The sequence below is a fragment of the Oncorhynchus mykiss genome, chromosome 5 (genome assembly GCF_057628025.1).
Source record: "Oncorhynchus mykiss isolate SJ-2025 chromosome 5, ASM5762802v1, whole genome shotgun sequence".
In the NCBI taxonomy this organism is placed as follows: domain Eukaryota; kingdom Metazoa; phylum Chordata; class Actinopteri; order Salmoniformes; family Salmonidae; genus Oncorhynchus; species Oncorhynchus mykiss.
The window spans coordinates 75,201,655-75,217,938 of NC_143026.1; the positions used below are offsets into that span (position 1 = coordinate 75,201,655).

The 16,284-nt window shown below is 41.0% G+C and overlaps 1 protein-coding gene across 4 annotated transcripts in view; it reads left to right on the forward strand.

The window, feature by feature from the left end:
* The first annotated feature begins 1,646 nt into the window (after positions 1-1,646).
* sh3rf1 (SH3 domain containing ring finger 1) overlaps positions 1,647-16,284 on the forward strand; it is a 70,948-nt gene continuing 56,310 nt past the window's right edge. For all 4 annotated transcript variants that reach the window (XM_021604283.3, XM_021604284.3, XM_021604285.3 and 1 more), the window contains exons 1-2: positions 1,647-1,944; positions 3,018-3,519. In XM_021604283.3, coding sequence (XP_021459958.3) covers positions 3,145-3,519 — 375 coding nt within the window. In that variant the 5' untranslated portion in view covers positions 1,647-1,944; positions 3,018-3,144. The remainder of the gene's footprint in view (positions 1,945-3,017; positions 3,520-16,284) is intronic.

Here is a 16,284-nt window from a genome sequence, read left to right on the forward strand (position 1 = left end):
ATGGAGGGCAGGGTTGTGGTGATGGAATGGAGGACAGGGTCGTGGTGATGGGATGGAGGGCAGGGTAATGGTGATGGAATGGAGGGCAGGGTCGTGGTGATGGAATGTAGGGCAGGGCAATGGTGATGGAATGGAGGGCAGGGTCGTGGTGATGGAATGGAGGGCAGGGTAATGGTGATGGAATGGAGGGCAGGGTCGTGGTGATGGAATGGAGGGCAGGGTAATGGTGATGGAATGGAGGGCAGGGTCGTGGTGATGGAATGGAGGGCAGGGTCGTGGTGATGGAATAGAGGAAGATAAGGGGGTGAGTGATGGTAGATAAAGATAAAGAACCAAAATGCCATGATATCATTCTTGCGTCACACTTGCACTATGTGCACATACTTTCTGCAAGCTGACACAAATCTAACCTTTGAGCAGTCATGTGGAAAAAAGTATTGAAGGGACATAAAACAAAATACAGTGGATTTAGTGGATGTTTTGAGAGCGAAGCAAAAATATACTGTTTTTGTGAGATGTTGGTAATTTTTTAGTTCCTAAAATACATGATTATCTTCCATGGTAAGGTTTCACTACTTCTACCGTAGGCTTCTATGGCTTATTATTGCTGCGGGCGTTAATAACAACCTAACATTATTACAAGGAAGGGTTTTGCTAGGGCAGTGGTTTCCGAAAATTGGCGTCTGCAGAAGTACTGCAGGGGGTCTGCAGCCAGATCTCAATTGTTTTTCTGTTATTATTTTTAGACATTTCAATGTTTTATATATTTTTTACATTTCATTTTTTAAATATATAAATATTGATAGCAACAACAGATTAAACAAATGTGGCAAAGGGGTCTGTGGATTGGAGGGTGCAATACAATACAATGTAATATTAATATTACAATGTAATATTAATATTATATTTACAATATACTCTTAGATGTATAACAGGGCCTTGTATTCCCTAAAATGTTGTTTTCAACATAATTTAAGCTCAGAGGGGTTGGGTTAAATGCGGAAGACACATTTCAGTTGAATGCATTCAGTTGTACAACTAACTAGGTTTCCCCTTTCCCTTTCAAACTGCAAGATTGTCTATCTGCCCCATGGGAAATGTGTAGAGTTGCATAAAGCTTTAAAAAGGTACAAATGTATCTCTGCCCCATGGCAAAATGTATAGAGTTGCAAGGAATTAGCTTAAAACGGCAACATTTTTTCTCCAATGCGAAGAGGGGGCCTTTAAAATGTTCTTTCCCAGGGCCAGATACCTGGTTAGTCCCTGCCATCCAATACAGAAGTCATAGTAAACTCCTTGTATGCTATTTTTATCGCACACTAAAGTCGGAGTTGTGTTCTGATTTTGAGGGGGTCCCTGATGAATTTGCTATTACAAAAGGCGTCCTCGAACTTAAAAAGGTTTGGAATGCCTGGGCGAGTGGTTTCAAATACAGTAGCCTACTACTTGACAGTAATCAAGATGAATTATCAACAGCATTTATTTTGTTAAATTATTTTATGAATGTAAAAATACACGGAGTAGTGAAACATATTTTGAGTGTGCGTGAAATGTTTACACGTTGACTGTTGAGTTGACACCAACCTATGGTTGACACATATCATCACGCCCTCCCGCCTCGTTGAAGTATCTTGGGCGTGTTCCATAGAATCAATCTAGTTCATCATGGCGTTCTGATACGGCAGCTGGAGTTGGTTTCTCCGTCGGTCTTTCCCAAACCGTGAATTTGCCAGTTTACATGCTCTCTCGGGCTATTTCGGAAAGTGCAGAATACAATAGCGTGTAAAGATTATTTTCTCTGTGAAGCAGAATAAACTGTGAAAACTATATTACCCGCCAAATAGGCTCTTTCCAAAGTCGCTCATTCCTTGCTTGCTATCCAAGTCGGAGAGAGAAATTGTTCGGAAAGGAGAGGAGGGGTGGAAGAGGAGGCCCGTCTTTGAGGTAGCTAAGATTTGTGTTTTCAAGGACGATTGTTTTCTAACATCAAACATATAATACACAAACTAATGGTAGGTCATTCAATGCCATTTTAATTGTTGAGTCAGTTACATTGGTTTACACACTAATAACTAGTAACGTTACTCACAGCGAACTTTTGACACACTGTTCATCAACAAGCTAGCTAGCTAGCCAACAAGCTAATCTCGGTTATCAACATAATTATGCAGGACATAACTTTTTTCTTATGACCGAGATTAGTTGTGGCTGTAATGTGTCTAATTGTTTTTCATACTTGGACATTGTAGCAAAGTTACGCAAGACCACTGGATGTTTTTCAGATTTGTAGAATGTTTTGTTTTTTTGCGAAAGATTTACTATTCTGCATGTAGCCTCTTTCAGAGCTCTGCTCCCAAATCTTGCGTTCTACGAAGTGGTCGTATTGTTTCGCAAAACTAGTAAAATACATTTGTAAGAAATACAACTAATTTACTACAGTCAGGGATTATGAGGATCCCTTATGAAATTGTCACGGATATCCTCTCCGTTCGTTCTGGACACAGTGAAAAATGCACACACCGGTTTTGAGTTTAACGCGGTTGTAGTGCATGTAATCCCACTGCTTGAATGTGTCAACATCTCTCGCCAGGGTTTCTATAATGCTCTTTAATCTAATAATAGGCTACACTTGTGATTTGAGTCCGTAGGGAATTGAATATATGAAATATTAATTTGGGATTATTTTGCGTCTGCAGTCAACAAATGGCAAATGCTCTAGTTGCAAAACGATTTGATCAGTTAGGATTGACAGGTATAAATGGGACAATGAGAGCATATCGGTAATATTGTAGAATAGGACGTGCAGCCTGGCATGTTATGTTCCTTTTTACCTTTGGGTGTGACTGGCAGGATGACAGAGAACTTTGGAATGTAAGGGTCTTGAACTTTGTTACATTCCACATTTTATACTAGCAGTAAATAGCGTAATACCTTGTTTTATATGCAGGACTCAAACTATTGCCAATTCATATTTTTATATGTGGATGACAACAAACTAATTTACCCCCATATTACAGCTGATGCAGGCGCTATGGCCATAGCTGCGGCATGGGAGTGACGTGATAGCACGGACACGGTTTCCTATACACAACCCCCACCACCATGCTCTTCCCACTGAAGTAGAAGCAAGGGTGGAGACAAAGAATGGATGAGTCGGTGCTGTTGGACTTGCTGGAGTGCCCAGTGTGTTTGGAGCGGCTGGATGCCACAGCCAAGGTCCTCCCTTGCCAGCATACCTTCTGCAGGCGCTGCCTCCAGAGCATTCTGGGCTCCCGGGGAGAGCTGCGCTGCCCAGAGTGTCGCACGCTGGTGGAGTGTGCTGTGGACGAGCTGCCCAGTAACATCCTCCTGGTGCGGCTGCTGGACGGCATCAAACAGAGGCCCCGCCGGGTGGGCCCCGTAGCTGGAGTCTGCGCCAATGGCACAGCCGGCGTCAGGGTGCAGGGCAACGGGCCCAGAGACCCAGGAGTTCCAGGAGCACAGCCCCAGAGAGCCCAGGCTAAGACCACCCCAGTGAGGGTAAGTAGTCCTCTTTCAGGGGGTCGATAAATATGGATGAATGAGCAAGTATGTGGTTTCCCATGGTTCGAGCCAGTTCGGAAACAAAACAAAGCAAATCTGCAGGGATTAAATATACTGAACGAAAATATAAATGCAACATGCTACACTTTCAAAGATTTTACTGAGTTAGTTCATGTAAGGAAACCAGTCAATCAAATTCATTAGCCCTCAATCTATGGATTTCACATGACTGGGAATACAAATATGCATCTGTTGGTTACAGACAGATACCTTAAAAATGATCATCCTGAAACATGAGGTGATGGCGGCAGACTGTAGCTTATGCCTGCCCAAAACCATAACCCCACTGCCACCATGGGGCACTCTTTTCACAATGTTGACATCAGCAAACTGCTCACCCACGCACTGCCATACACGTGGTCTGCAGTTGAGGCCAGTTGAACGCACTGCCAAATTCTCTAAAATGACATTGGAGGTGGCTTATGGTAGAGAAATTAACATTAAATTCTCTGGCAACAGCTCCTGTAGACATTCCTGCAGTCATCATGCCAATTGCACGCTCCCCCAACTTGAGACTTCTGTGGCATTGTGTTGTGAGACAAAACTGCACATTTTAGTGGCCTTTTATTGTCCCCAGCAAAAGTTGGATCTGTGTAATGATCATACTGTTTAATCAACATCTTTACATGCTACACCTGTCAGGTGGATGGATTATCTTGGCAAAGGAGAAATGCTCACTAACTAACAGGGATGTAAACAAATTTGTGCACAACGTTTTAGAGAAATAAGCTTTTTGTTCGTATGAAACATTTCTGCAATCATTTATTTCAGCTCATTAAACATGGGACCAACACTTTACACGTTGGTTTTATATTGTTGTTCAGTGTAGCAGCATGTTGTGTTACTGGCTCTAATCGTTGACCCACATTAGCTATTATCATAGTCAGCTAGCCAGCTGTAGGATCACTAACAGCCCAGTGCTGAATACAACCAGGACTACTGAGCAGATGACAATTTAGCCAACAAATGATTCCATCCTCCTGGCCTCTGAGTACAATAGTGTCATGAGGTTAATATTAAGAGATTTGTGAGCTGATGTTGACCCATGAAATAGAATGGAACGTTGTTGTGCCAGGTACCTGTTGTAGTGATCATTTTGGATTGAAGGTGAAGGATGTAGGTGTTTGTTAGGACTGACAGTTACTGTGCAGCACAGAGAGACAGTCATCAGTGATGATGCAGAGCCACCAGAGGTAAGTTCAAGAATCCTATTAGCTCTCTGCCAACCAGCTTGCTGCTCTGAAGGCCAATTTATGCAGCTGAGGCAAACCGTCTACCCTAACAATAGACAGCAGAACTTTCTCCCTCCCTCCTCACTAGGAGCCACAGGGATAAGACTGGTTGAGGTGTAAGGTGGATATTTGAGATCATATGCAACAGTCCATGATATTCTTACATTTTAGTCATTTAGCAGACATTCTTATCCAGAGATTCTTCAAATCAAATTTTATAGGTCACATACACATGTTTAGCAGATGTTAAGCAAAATGATTGTGCTTCTGCCTCTGACAGTGCAGTAATATCTAAGTTTCACAACATATACCCCCAAAAAACACATACATCTAAGTAAGAAATGGATTAAGAATATATATACATATGTCAGAGCAGCATTGGACTAAGATAGTGGCATAGTATAGAGTACAGTATATTCATATGAGATGGGTGATGAAATATTTACAAACAATTAGTGACTGGTAAGATTATAGAGTACAGTTTACACATGGGATGAGGCATTCAAGATACAAAGACGTTATTGTGGCCAGTGATTTCTAATCTATGTCTATAGGCAGCAGCCTCTGATGTGCTGGATGTGGCTGTTTAACGGTCAGTGGTGTAGTATAGAATACAGTATATACATATGAAATGGGTGATGCAATATGTAACCACAATTCTGAAAGTGACTAAGATACCGTAGAATAGTGTGGAGTAAAGTTAATACATATGAGATGAGTAATGCTAGATACGGAACATTATTAAAGTGGCTAGGGATCCATTTCTAAAAGTGGCCAGTGATTCCTAATCTATGTCTATAGGCAGCTGCCCTGATGTGCTAGTGATGGCTGTTTAGCAGTTGGATGGCCTTGATAGAAGCTGTTTTTCAGTCTCTCGGTCCTAACTTTGATACTTGAGGTGCAATTATGGTTAAGTACCTTGCTCAAGGACACATCGTCAGATTTGTCACCGAATCTGTTTGGGGATTTGTACCAGCGACCCTTCAGTTACTGACCAAACTGCTAGGCTACCTGCTGCTCAAGGCAGTGCTTGTTTAGATTTTTGCTCTCTCAATAGCATGTCGTCTGCTCGTTCTCACCCGCAAACAAATACAAGCGTTCTTTTTAATTTGAATAATCTAGGAAAATGTTAAGTACAATGCTTACTTGCATGGCATTCTCTCTTATGAAAAATCTTATGAAATAGCCTACCAGTGATATAACATAAGATTAGATTGTCCGTTACATGCAGTAATGTTTAGGTGTGATATGGGCTGGCTTCATTCAGTATTTAGGTCTTGACAAGTTCTTTGGTGTATTGTCCCTCATTCAAGAACTTCAAGGAAGGAGCTGGATAGATGGAAGGATGTCCAGGTTGTATGTAGAGTCAGTGGAATACTGTGTTACTGTATCCGTTTTAACTATGCAGGTACAGAGATCACGTTTTCTGTTGGAGAAACTCCCTAATGCTGGTTGAACCTCATTTACTGTAGCAGTACATCAGAAGTCTGCTCATTTCAAAGGGGTTTGGGTGCGTTGGAATTTCCTTCTATTCAGAAAAGCCTGTTTGTTGGAGATAAGAGCTGGTCACACTTGTTACTGCTCCATATTTGGTCCTTTTGAGTTTTTTTATTCTCATTCTGTTATATGATCCCCTCAGTAAGGAGATGAAACTCTCAATGCCCTGAGCTATTAGCCTAAAGGCGTCAGCATGCTTCAGTTCAGCTGGCAGCTATCCAAAATCGTCTAGGTGAACCGAATGAGCGTGCTCGCATAAAATACCTTATGAGAAATAAGCGGCAATAGTACTGTTTGTCCATTTTGAGATGCCGTGGCCAGTAAACACATCCTCAAAATAGTTTGAATCTGTCAATAATTGATGTTTTAGCAGAGATCTTAGGTCGCAGAATTTTACATCTACCTAACATGTTTGGTGCAGTATTCCTCAATATAAAAATGTGCATGAAAACGAGTAGTCTCTCGTTGAATGACAACAAAGACGTGACAAAATAATCCCTGCTGTTGTCCAATCACCAAGGAAGGGGCGTAGACTTCACCTACCGACTTTGGCTTGCCTCAAGACATGTTTTGGTGTGCCCCAACATCCCAAAAAACCCTCACGAAGTCCAAAACTATCAAAATGTCACAATGTTGTCATAGTATATGCACAAACTCTTCTCAATGGTTTAGTCTTGTTTAGTCTTGGAAGCATGCGGACGCCTTAAGCCCCTGCCTAGAGCGCACACACACCACACCAATACACGCTGGGTGACATTCAAAACCACTGTTTTTGTAAGTGTACGCCAAATGTCTTCAAAGCACATTCAGCTTAATTTCCCAGCATATCCCTGCAATAGCATGTTGTGTCCTTGTGAAGTCTTCTGCAGGCCCTCCCAGGGCATCTTACCATACAGAGAGAGAGATGAATGGGAGGGTAATGCAGGTGGAATATGTCACAACATGAAAGGCCAAGATCAAAGCGTTGGCTGGCTGGGTACTAGCCCGGTCTGATCCCTCCCTGCCTGCCTGCACAGTGCGTCCAAGAGTGCTGGACCTTGGGGACCCTTTGCCTCGTTGCCCCTGCTTGGCTCTCCTCCTATTGGACTCAGTCATCTACCACACCACACAAACTCCCTCGCTCAATCTCTCCTTTTGTCCTCAGTCTCGCCTTCTGTTGTTATGTGTCCCTCAGTCTTTGAACTGGCCCCTTCAGATCGGTTCTCCTGTCCAACCCTGTCTCTCCCTCCAATTCTTATCTGGACCGAAGAATGGATGGATGGGGGGTGGAGCCTGGCAGACAGATGCACAACAGGGTTTTGTTTCTGCTTTCCTCTGATCTGACTGATACTGGCATCAGGAGCGTCTCAGGGAGAGTTGTGGGTTTGGGGGGTAGGAATGCTGCTAGTGGCAGACTAAAGTTTAGGAAAGAATGCTATGGAAACGGGTACCTCCCTCCTCTGACCCTGCCTTGTCACAGTGTAACAGAAGTCACAGTTGTGTGACACCGTGGCCCTAGCGTGTCTTTGATGAGGTGGACTAAAGGAGCAGGGTAGGTAGCCTCAGTGAAAAGCTGTGTGACTGGAGGTTAGCTCTGTCTCTCAGATTACTGGGATATTTTGTCCTCCTGGTTTTATGTTGATTCATTCTAGAACAACCGTAGTTTTCCATCTTCCCATAAGTTTATATGAAATAGAAGTCTTTATCGTGTGATGTGGGCAAAATCCATTGTAAGTGTGGGTCAGGGTTCAGAGGTCGTAGCGGTGTGGGGTCGCAACCAGCAGGGTCGGATGAAAAGAACATGCTCATTAACACAGAGAAAGCACACGATGGGGAGAGAGAGTGGTTCCCCTGGATGGCTTTCATTTATATTTTAGTCTTAGAAATTATTCAAAATAAAGGGTAGGCTAGTTTTAAAACTGAATAGCTGAGGCTATGTGATGATTAGTCCTTTTGTCAGCAATAGATTGCTATATGTGTGGACGATTGACCAGGTTTCTTCAAACTGACAACAGACTAGTAGAAACAATAAGTGCAATTGGAACATGGCTCTCTCAATAATAGATCTGGAATTGTTCTACAGCTGGTGTCATTGTCACAGGTACACTTTTGATGGGACATTAGCCTTGTGTGAAACCTAGCACGTACATCTGTAGAGGAGGTTATTTGACAACCTGCTCAATGGCAAATGTTGATTAACGACACCAGCAGGGCTGCGTGAGGTCGTGAGCTGGACCTCCTGTGGTGTGTGTTGAGTGGAGAACTGCAGCAGTGTCCTTTTTAACTGAAGCTCGGGGGGGATAAGGCCGTTGTTTCCTCTGTAGTAATGAGGCCTTAGTACAACTCCCCCTCTGTCTTTATTGTCTTTTCTTTATTTCTGATCCGCATATCTCCATGAAATGACTTCAAAAGGAAAACTCATTAATTTAGCTGCTGCCTATTGGATGTAGCTCCAAGTCCAATTTCCTGTTCCCTGTTAGAAATAGCATAGCATTTCTGTGTAAAGTAGTTTTTTTCCGTCTTTGTTTTGTACTTGTTTTCTTCCTCCAGTCTTTGGAGTTTTTTTTTTTTTTATAGAAAGGAGGAATGTTGTTTACTGCTATGTCCTGGTGTAAAAGTGTCTCATTAAATGTCAGTGCTCCTCCCTGCGTCTGAGGCCGATGAGTTGCGCTGTTGGCCCTCTTTGATGACGACGTTGTTGGCGGCGTTTCCTGCTCGCTGTCTGGCTGACCTCGGCATGTGTGATGGAACGCCCTCATTACACCCTCACGCTGCCCACACACTGGCAAATGCATACTTACTGCTCTCCACTGGGAACGATTGAACCGGCCCTATACCTTTCTCTTTCTCTCTTCTCCCATGGGTAAATCTGTTAAATTAACTTTTTTGACAGCACCACTTTTGATTTGAATGTAACCTTCTATGCATTTTTGCCTATTGTAGAAGTGCCAAAACAGTCTAGAGATAAAGGTGCTCAAAATTGACCCATTTTTTTCATTCACCACCATACCATAAGAATAGATAAACGTTTGAGGTTGATATAATTTAAAAGCTTACAAAAAGGGTTTTCAAGCTATTTAATCATTTCTGGGGAAAAAAAGTAATTTATATTAAATAGTAAATAATATTGCTATTTTTATTTTAAAATAATAAATACGTACATTCAGATTTTTTTTCATGTTAATTTACATGACCAGTTAAAAGTTTTAGAATACCTTCACATTCAAGGTTTTTCTTTATTTGTACTATTTTCTACGTTGTAGAATAATAGTGAAGACATTAGCACATATGAAGACACTATGAAATGGCACATATGAAATCATGTAGTAACCAAAAAAGTATTAAACACATCTAAATATATTTTTGTATTTGAGATTCTTCAAATAGCCACCCTTTGCCTTGATGACAGCTTTGCACACACTTGGCATTCTCTCAACCAGCTTCACCTGGAATGCTTTTCCAACAGTCTTGAAGGAGTTCCCACATGCTGTGCACTTGTTTGATGGTTTTCCTTTACTCTGCGGTCTGACTCATCCCAAACCATCTCAATTTGGTTGAGGTTGGGAGATTGTGGAGGCCAAGTCATCTGATGCAGCACTCCATCTCTCCCCTTCTTACACAGCCTGGAGGTGTGTTTTGGGTTATTGTCCTGTTGAAAAACAAATTATAGTCCCACTAAGCCCAAACCAGATGGCATGGCGTATCGCTGCAGAATGCTGTGGTAGCCATGCGAGTTAACTGCCTTGAATTCTAAATAAATCAGTGTCACTAGTAGAGGTCGGCCGATTAATCGGAATGTCCGATTTAATTAGGGCCGATTTCAAGTTTTCATAACAATCGGAAATCGGTATTTTTGGGCGCCGATTTTGCCTAATATATATATAGAGAGATTTTTTTTATACCTTTATTTAACTAGGCAAGTCAGTTAACTTGTTATGGCTGCAATCCCGATATCGGGATCGATATGACAACTACCAGTGAAAATAGAGGGCGCCAAATTTAAACCACAGAAAACTCATAATTACAATTCCTAAAACATACATGTGTCTTATATAATTTTAAAGCTATTCTCGTTGTTAAACCCACCAAAGTGTCCGATTTCAAATAGGCTTTTCAGCGAAAGCACTACAAACGATTATGTTAGGTCTCCACCAAACCACAATAAGCACAGCCATTTTTCAGCAAAATATAGCATTCACAAAAAGCATAAATAAAGATCAAATTAATCAATAACCTTAAATTATCTTCATCAGATGACACTCATAGGACTTCATGTTACACAATACATGCATGTTTTGTTTGATAAAGTTCATATTTATATAAAAAAATCAGTTTACATTGGCGCGTTAGATTCACTAGTTCCAAAAACATCAAGTGATTTTGCATAGCCACATCGTTTCAACAGAAATACTCATCATAAATGTAGATGATAATACAAGTTATACACATGGAATTATAGATATACCTCCCCTTAATGATGCAACCGCTGTGTCAGATTTTTAAAAAAAAATACATTTACGGAAAAAGCAACCCATGCAATAATCTGAGACGGCGCTCAGAACAGTAGCCAAATTAGCCTCCATGTTGGAGTCAACAGAAACCAGAAAATACATGATAAATGTTTCCTTACCTTTGATGAACTTCATCAGAATGCAGTCTTAGAAATCCCAGGTCCACAATAAATGCTTGATTTGTTCGAAAATGTCCAATTAGCTACTTTGATTAGTGCGTTTGGTAAACAATTCCAAAGTCACAAAGCGCGTCCACTATAACGTGACAAAATGTCCAAAAGTTCCGTAACAGTCAGTAGAAACATGTCAAACGATGTACTGAATCAATCTTTAGAATGTTGTTTACATATATCTTGAATAACGTTCCAACCTGAGAATTAGAATTACTACAGATGAGCGGTGGAACGCAAGTCCTTCCCCTGTGAACGCACCTGGTGAAAGCATGGTCCACTCATGGCTGTGGTGACTGTTTCCTGTGTCAATCGACCCCCCCTTCACATTAGTCATCAGACAAAGTTCTATTGACTGCTGACATCTAGTGGAAGGCGTAGGAAGTGAAAACTCATATCTCGCTGTAATTTCAATGAGACCTTGGTTGAAAATCTGCCACCTCCAGATAAAGAAAAACAACAGGAAATTGAATTTCTCAGGTTTTTGCCTGCTATATGAGTTCTATTATACTCAGACATAAGTCAAACAGTTTTAGAAACTTCAGTTTCTATCCAATACTACTAATAATATGCAAATATTAGCAACTATGACTGAGGAGCAGGCCGTTTGATATGGACACCTTTCATCCAAGCTACTCAATACTGCCTCTGCAGCCATAAGAAGTTAACACAACACAACTAATTGGCTCAAATGCATTAAGAAGGAAAGAAATTCCACAAATTCACTTAACAAGGCTGTTAATTGAAATGCATTCCAGGTGACTACCTCATGAAGCTGGTTGAGAGAATGCCAAGAGTGTGCAGAGCTGTCAAGGCAAAGGGTGGCTATTTGAAGAATCGCAAATTAAATATATTTAGATTTGTTTAACACTTTTGTTTACTACATGATTCGATATGTGTTATTTCATAGTTTTGATGTCTAAACTATTATTCTACAATGTAGAAAATAGTCAAAATAAAGAAAAACCCTTGAATGAGTAGGTGTTCTAAAACTTTGACTGGTACTGTATGTTGTAGCTTAGACCCTATTTTACATAATCTGAAGTGTTTTTATTGTGCCCACCATCGTTTGAGAGACAACATGCAACCCACCCTGTACTCAAGAGCATGTTTTGGCTGATAAATGTAGTAAAATGGGAATAAAATAGAAACATCAACTTTCAAATAGTACCGTAAAGATGGTTGGAGGTCCACACATCAGAAAATGTTGACTTGAATGGGAATATCAGTTTTAAATAATACTGTCAATCCTAAACTACAACAGGGAATGGGGATACCTAATCAGTTGCACAACTGAATGCATTCAACATAAATGTGTCTTCTGCATTTAACCAAACTCCTCTCAATCATATGTGAATATGAAAAAAGGAGTTTACGCATTTTTAGATCATTGATGTTAGATTTAAAAATGGCAGTTTTTTTTTTATTTTTATAAAAAAATCTACCTTTTAAATGATATCAAACTCAAAGGTTTGTTTTTTTACAGTGATGATGGTGGTTGTCTCATTGTATGATATGCAAAATGGTTAACTTTGAGCAGCTCTATCTCCTGAATGTTTTGGCCTTCAGGTCCAAAAAGTAATTTTCTGACCACCTTCCATGGGCAAGTATGTATTGAAGGTTTCGTTCAAATCAAAGGGATGCTGTCAAAAAGTGATTTAATTGAAATGGATTTACCCCCTTCTCATTCTTTCACACATTGCCTTACCCTATCCCGACCCTAACGCTCTTCTCTCCTGTGAGTTTCCCATGGAGGTCCAGAGGGAGCTGGGAGCTAAGTGTATTATTATCATCCACCTAATGTCTGTCTTCGTGAAACCCTCACCATCTCTTCTTTCATGTCTCTAAGGGGCCCATCCTTTCTGCTAAGTGGCTTCTTCTGCCTCTCCCTTTATTCCTCTCTGCTTCTCCCTCTCCATCTGATCTCTCGGTCTCATATCTAGCTGGAGCCTGTGCCTATCTCCCTTTCCTTCTGGCTGTAGCCTGAAAAGGTTAATGAGATTGGCCAATCAATACCAGTCTAGTGAGACAGCACTGCTCACATTCTGGCACGAGCAAACACTTAGCCTAGACTTTGGCTGTACTGTGAGTGCTGTGTGTGTGTGTATGCTCGTTGTCACGGTATGATGTGTGGGTGTACGTGTTGCCCATGCTGGTTATGCTATGGGAATGACTATGTCCCGCTCTGGGGTTGACATAATTCCAGGGGAGCGGATCAAAAGACTTAATCATAAGATTAAGGTGTAGCTATGGTTACTACCTCCTTTATAAGGCAGTATCGGTCCCTTGGTGAGGAGGGTGTGTTGGTTAGGGATTTTGAGAATGTTTTCACCTCAGACAAGGCGAATTAAATCTGTTTTTTCTCCATTAGTCTATCTCCGCAGACAGAACGGTGTGTTGGTGTTAATGTGTGTCTGATCTTTTTATCTGCCTCCCCAGACAAACCTTAGAAGCTGTGTGTGTTCAGACAGACCTGAAAAGCTGTGTGTGTTCAGACATCTGAGGGTGTGTGTGTGTGTGTATGGAATGCCACAGGGAGTCGCAGATTTCTGTATTCCTTCTAAACACTGGGCCTGTCTGGTCTCGTCCACACTGCTTTTGTGTTGTTCCTGTGTGTGTGTTCTGCGTCTTTGTTGTGAACTTTACAAGCTGTTTGAACTTTGGGTTTTGCTCTGATATGAGGTGGCTGTACATTAAGGCTTTAGCAGTGTGTCGATAAGCCCGGCAGGCAGAAAGGAATCAGGAAGGCAGGAGTCAAAGGCATCCAGCAGAAGGGAATCATCCGGAATTAATCAGGCAGAGAGGTAGGCAACCAGGCAGACACAGGCAAGCAGGCAGGCGCCTTAGCAGCTGTTGCCCTCAGGGCAGAGTCACCTGCACCTTCTGCCTCCTGTCCTGACAGACTGACTCTCATATTCATGAGGGGGCGAGGCAGCCATCTTTACTTTCATCAGGTATGTAAGAGATAATCAACGAGGAGCTTTGCGTTCTATGGAAAATAATGCATGACTTGGTAGGTGTGTTCCACGTCGTTAGCGGTGTGGCACTTACCTTCCATGGAGTTGCACTATTTTCCAGAGAATGCATAGAGCCCTGAGTTAATTGTACCTTATACCAAGGCTATATTTGCTGATAGCTACTTCAGTGGATGAACACATTTCTATCAAGTTTACTAGAAAGCTACTGTAGTTGCCTTGGTAACCAAACAGACTTGCTAGCTTAGCTAACCAAACCATCAGTCCTCATACAGTAGCTTGCTATTATGAAAATCGAATTCAACAATGCCAATGATTTCAATTCTACTTTTGCTTTCAAAAGGAGCTCAAACATAGAACATGTAAGAATGAACTTCATAGCCATGAATTGAACCACTCATTACAGGAGAACAATGCACTCTCTAGCATGTCCTTCTAGCCAATCAGAATCGAGTTTTCAACACTGCCATGGTATAATCGAATGTAATGTAAGGCGTGAAACTAATATTTATTTGCATTACAACAACAACCTTGTGGAATTTATAGACTGTAATCTGTCACAATTCAATGTGTGTTTTCTTTTGTCTGTGAAGGTGTGGTGTGAATGTTGATTCTGTATAAGACTAGACTGGGTGGCCTAAACTCAGCTTTTGCCAACCTCAACCCCCCTCCTGACTAGGGATGCGACATTAGTTGAATAACCGTGTAACTAACAGTTGGATGAAGACTGGATGAAAATAAGATAAATGTCAACTGTTGAAATAGGCCTACATTTATTTTAGAATTTATTTTTATTAACTTTATTTTCATGTAGATAAACTTTACCTGATAGCGGGAGTGTTTACTAATGATTATAAGCTATTATTTTTCTAACTTAGTCTTTCTATTAAACTTTCTACATCCCCTTTAACATTCCTTTGATTCTCGATCAGCTAATCGCTAGATGTGTGGGGATGTAGAGAGCGATAGTCCATGGCACTTCAGAAATACAAATGTTGTGTGGACTTCCTTTTATAAAGTGCACATTTTCATTGCTTGCTAGTAAGTAAATCTGTATTAATTTAAAACATGTTGGATGTGTCTGACTTAATTAATTATTCAACAGCAGTCGACAAGGATGTTCTGGCTCTGAGGCCTATATTGTTCTAATACTGTGTCAAATGGACAATGCACCAATCCTCCAACCTAGCATGGTATAATTTGATACAGAATATATTTTTTTCTCATAGAATAATCAATGCTGATCAGGCCCGGTGCTAACCGATATGCCGCCCTAGGGCGAGACCCCAAAAATTGCCGCATTCCTATTTCCACAAAGTAGAATAGTAGCCTAGGCTATACAGTTTCGGCCCACAATGCACTTGTATGAATTTTTATTTTTATTTTTTTATTTTACCTTTATTTAACTAGGCAAGTCAGTTAAGAACAAATTCTTATTTTCAATGAAGGCCTAGGAACAGTGGGTTAACTGCCTGTTCAGGGGCAGAACAACAGATTTGTACCTTTTCAGCTCGGGGGTTTGAGCTTGCAACCTTCCGGTTACTAGTCCAACACTGCCCATGTGGTAGCCTACTGTTTGTAAAACAGGCACTTTACACTTAATCCCTTTCATTTGGTTATATACATTTCTGTTAATGCATGTATTAATTACAGTCATTTACCCTTCTCATTCTCGGAGTGGAAACGTTTGCAGAGTTCAAAACCTGCTACACTTGTGAGAAACAGGTTTTGGTTTATTTCATACCGTTTAGGTGCTCCATGTGAGCAATGAACATGTCTGGTTTCTCTGTCCTGTTAATGTTGATGGAGTGTGCGCACCTGAGCATGCATAAAGTACTTGGCCTATTTCTCACAAATGTCAAATGTTGTAAAGTGCCCAGCTGGGTTCTCAGTTTTTCTTTTCTTCTTCACCTCACACAGTAAGTAAAATAAATATCTTTTTACATTTTTTACATCATGATTCCGTATGTTATTTCATAGTTTTGATGTCTTAACTATTATTCTACAATGTAGAAATGTACAAAAATGTGACAGAACCTCTCCAACCAGGCATTTCTTCATTTGTTGATGCATTTTTATAAATAATAGCCAATGAATTAATTGTTACCGCCCAGTTTTTGCCCCCACCCCCTTTCCCCATCGGACTTTGTTTGAATGGTTTTGTGTATAGAAACAGGATCTGTATGAAAAAAAAAAAATAATATGCAGAAAAGCGACAAGGTAGGCATGTCTTTATTTGAATGGCCTAATAGTGACCCCCACCCCCTCCAAAACAGTTATGTTGGTAACTGTGTACATTGGCCTGGCCAATTATTGGTAACTCAAATTCCAAGATCGT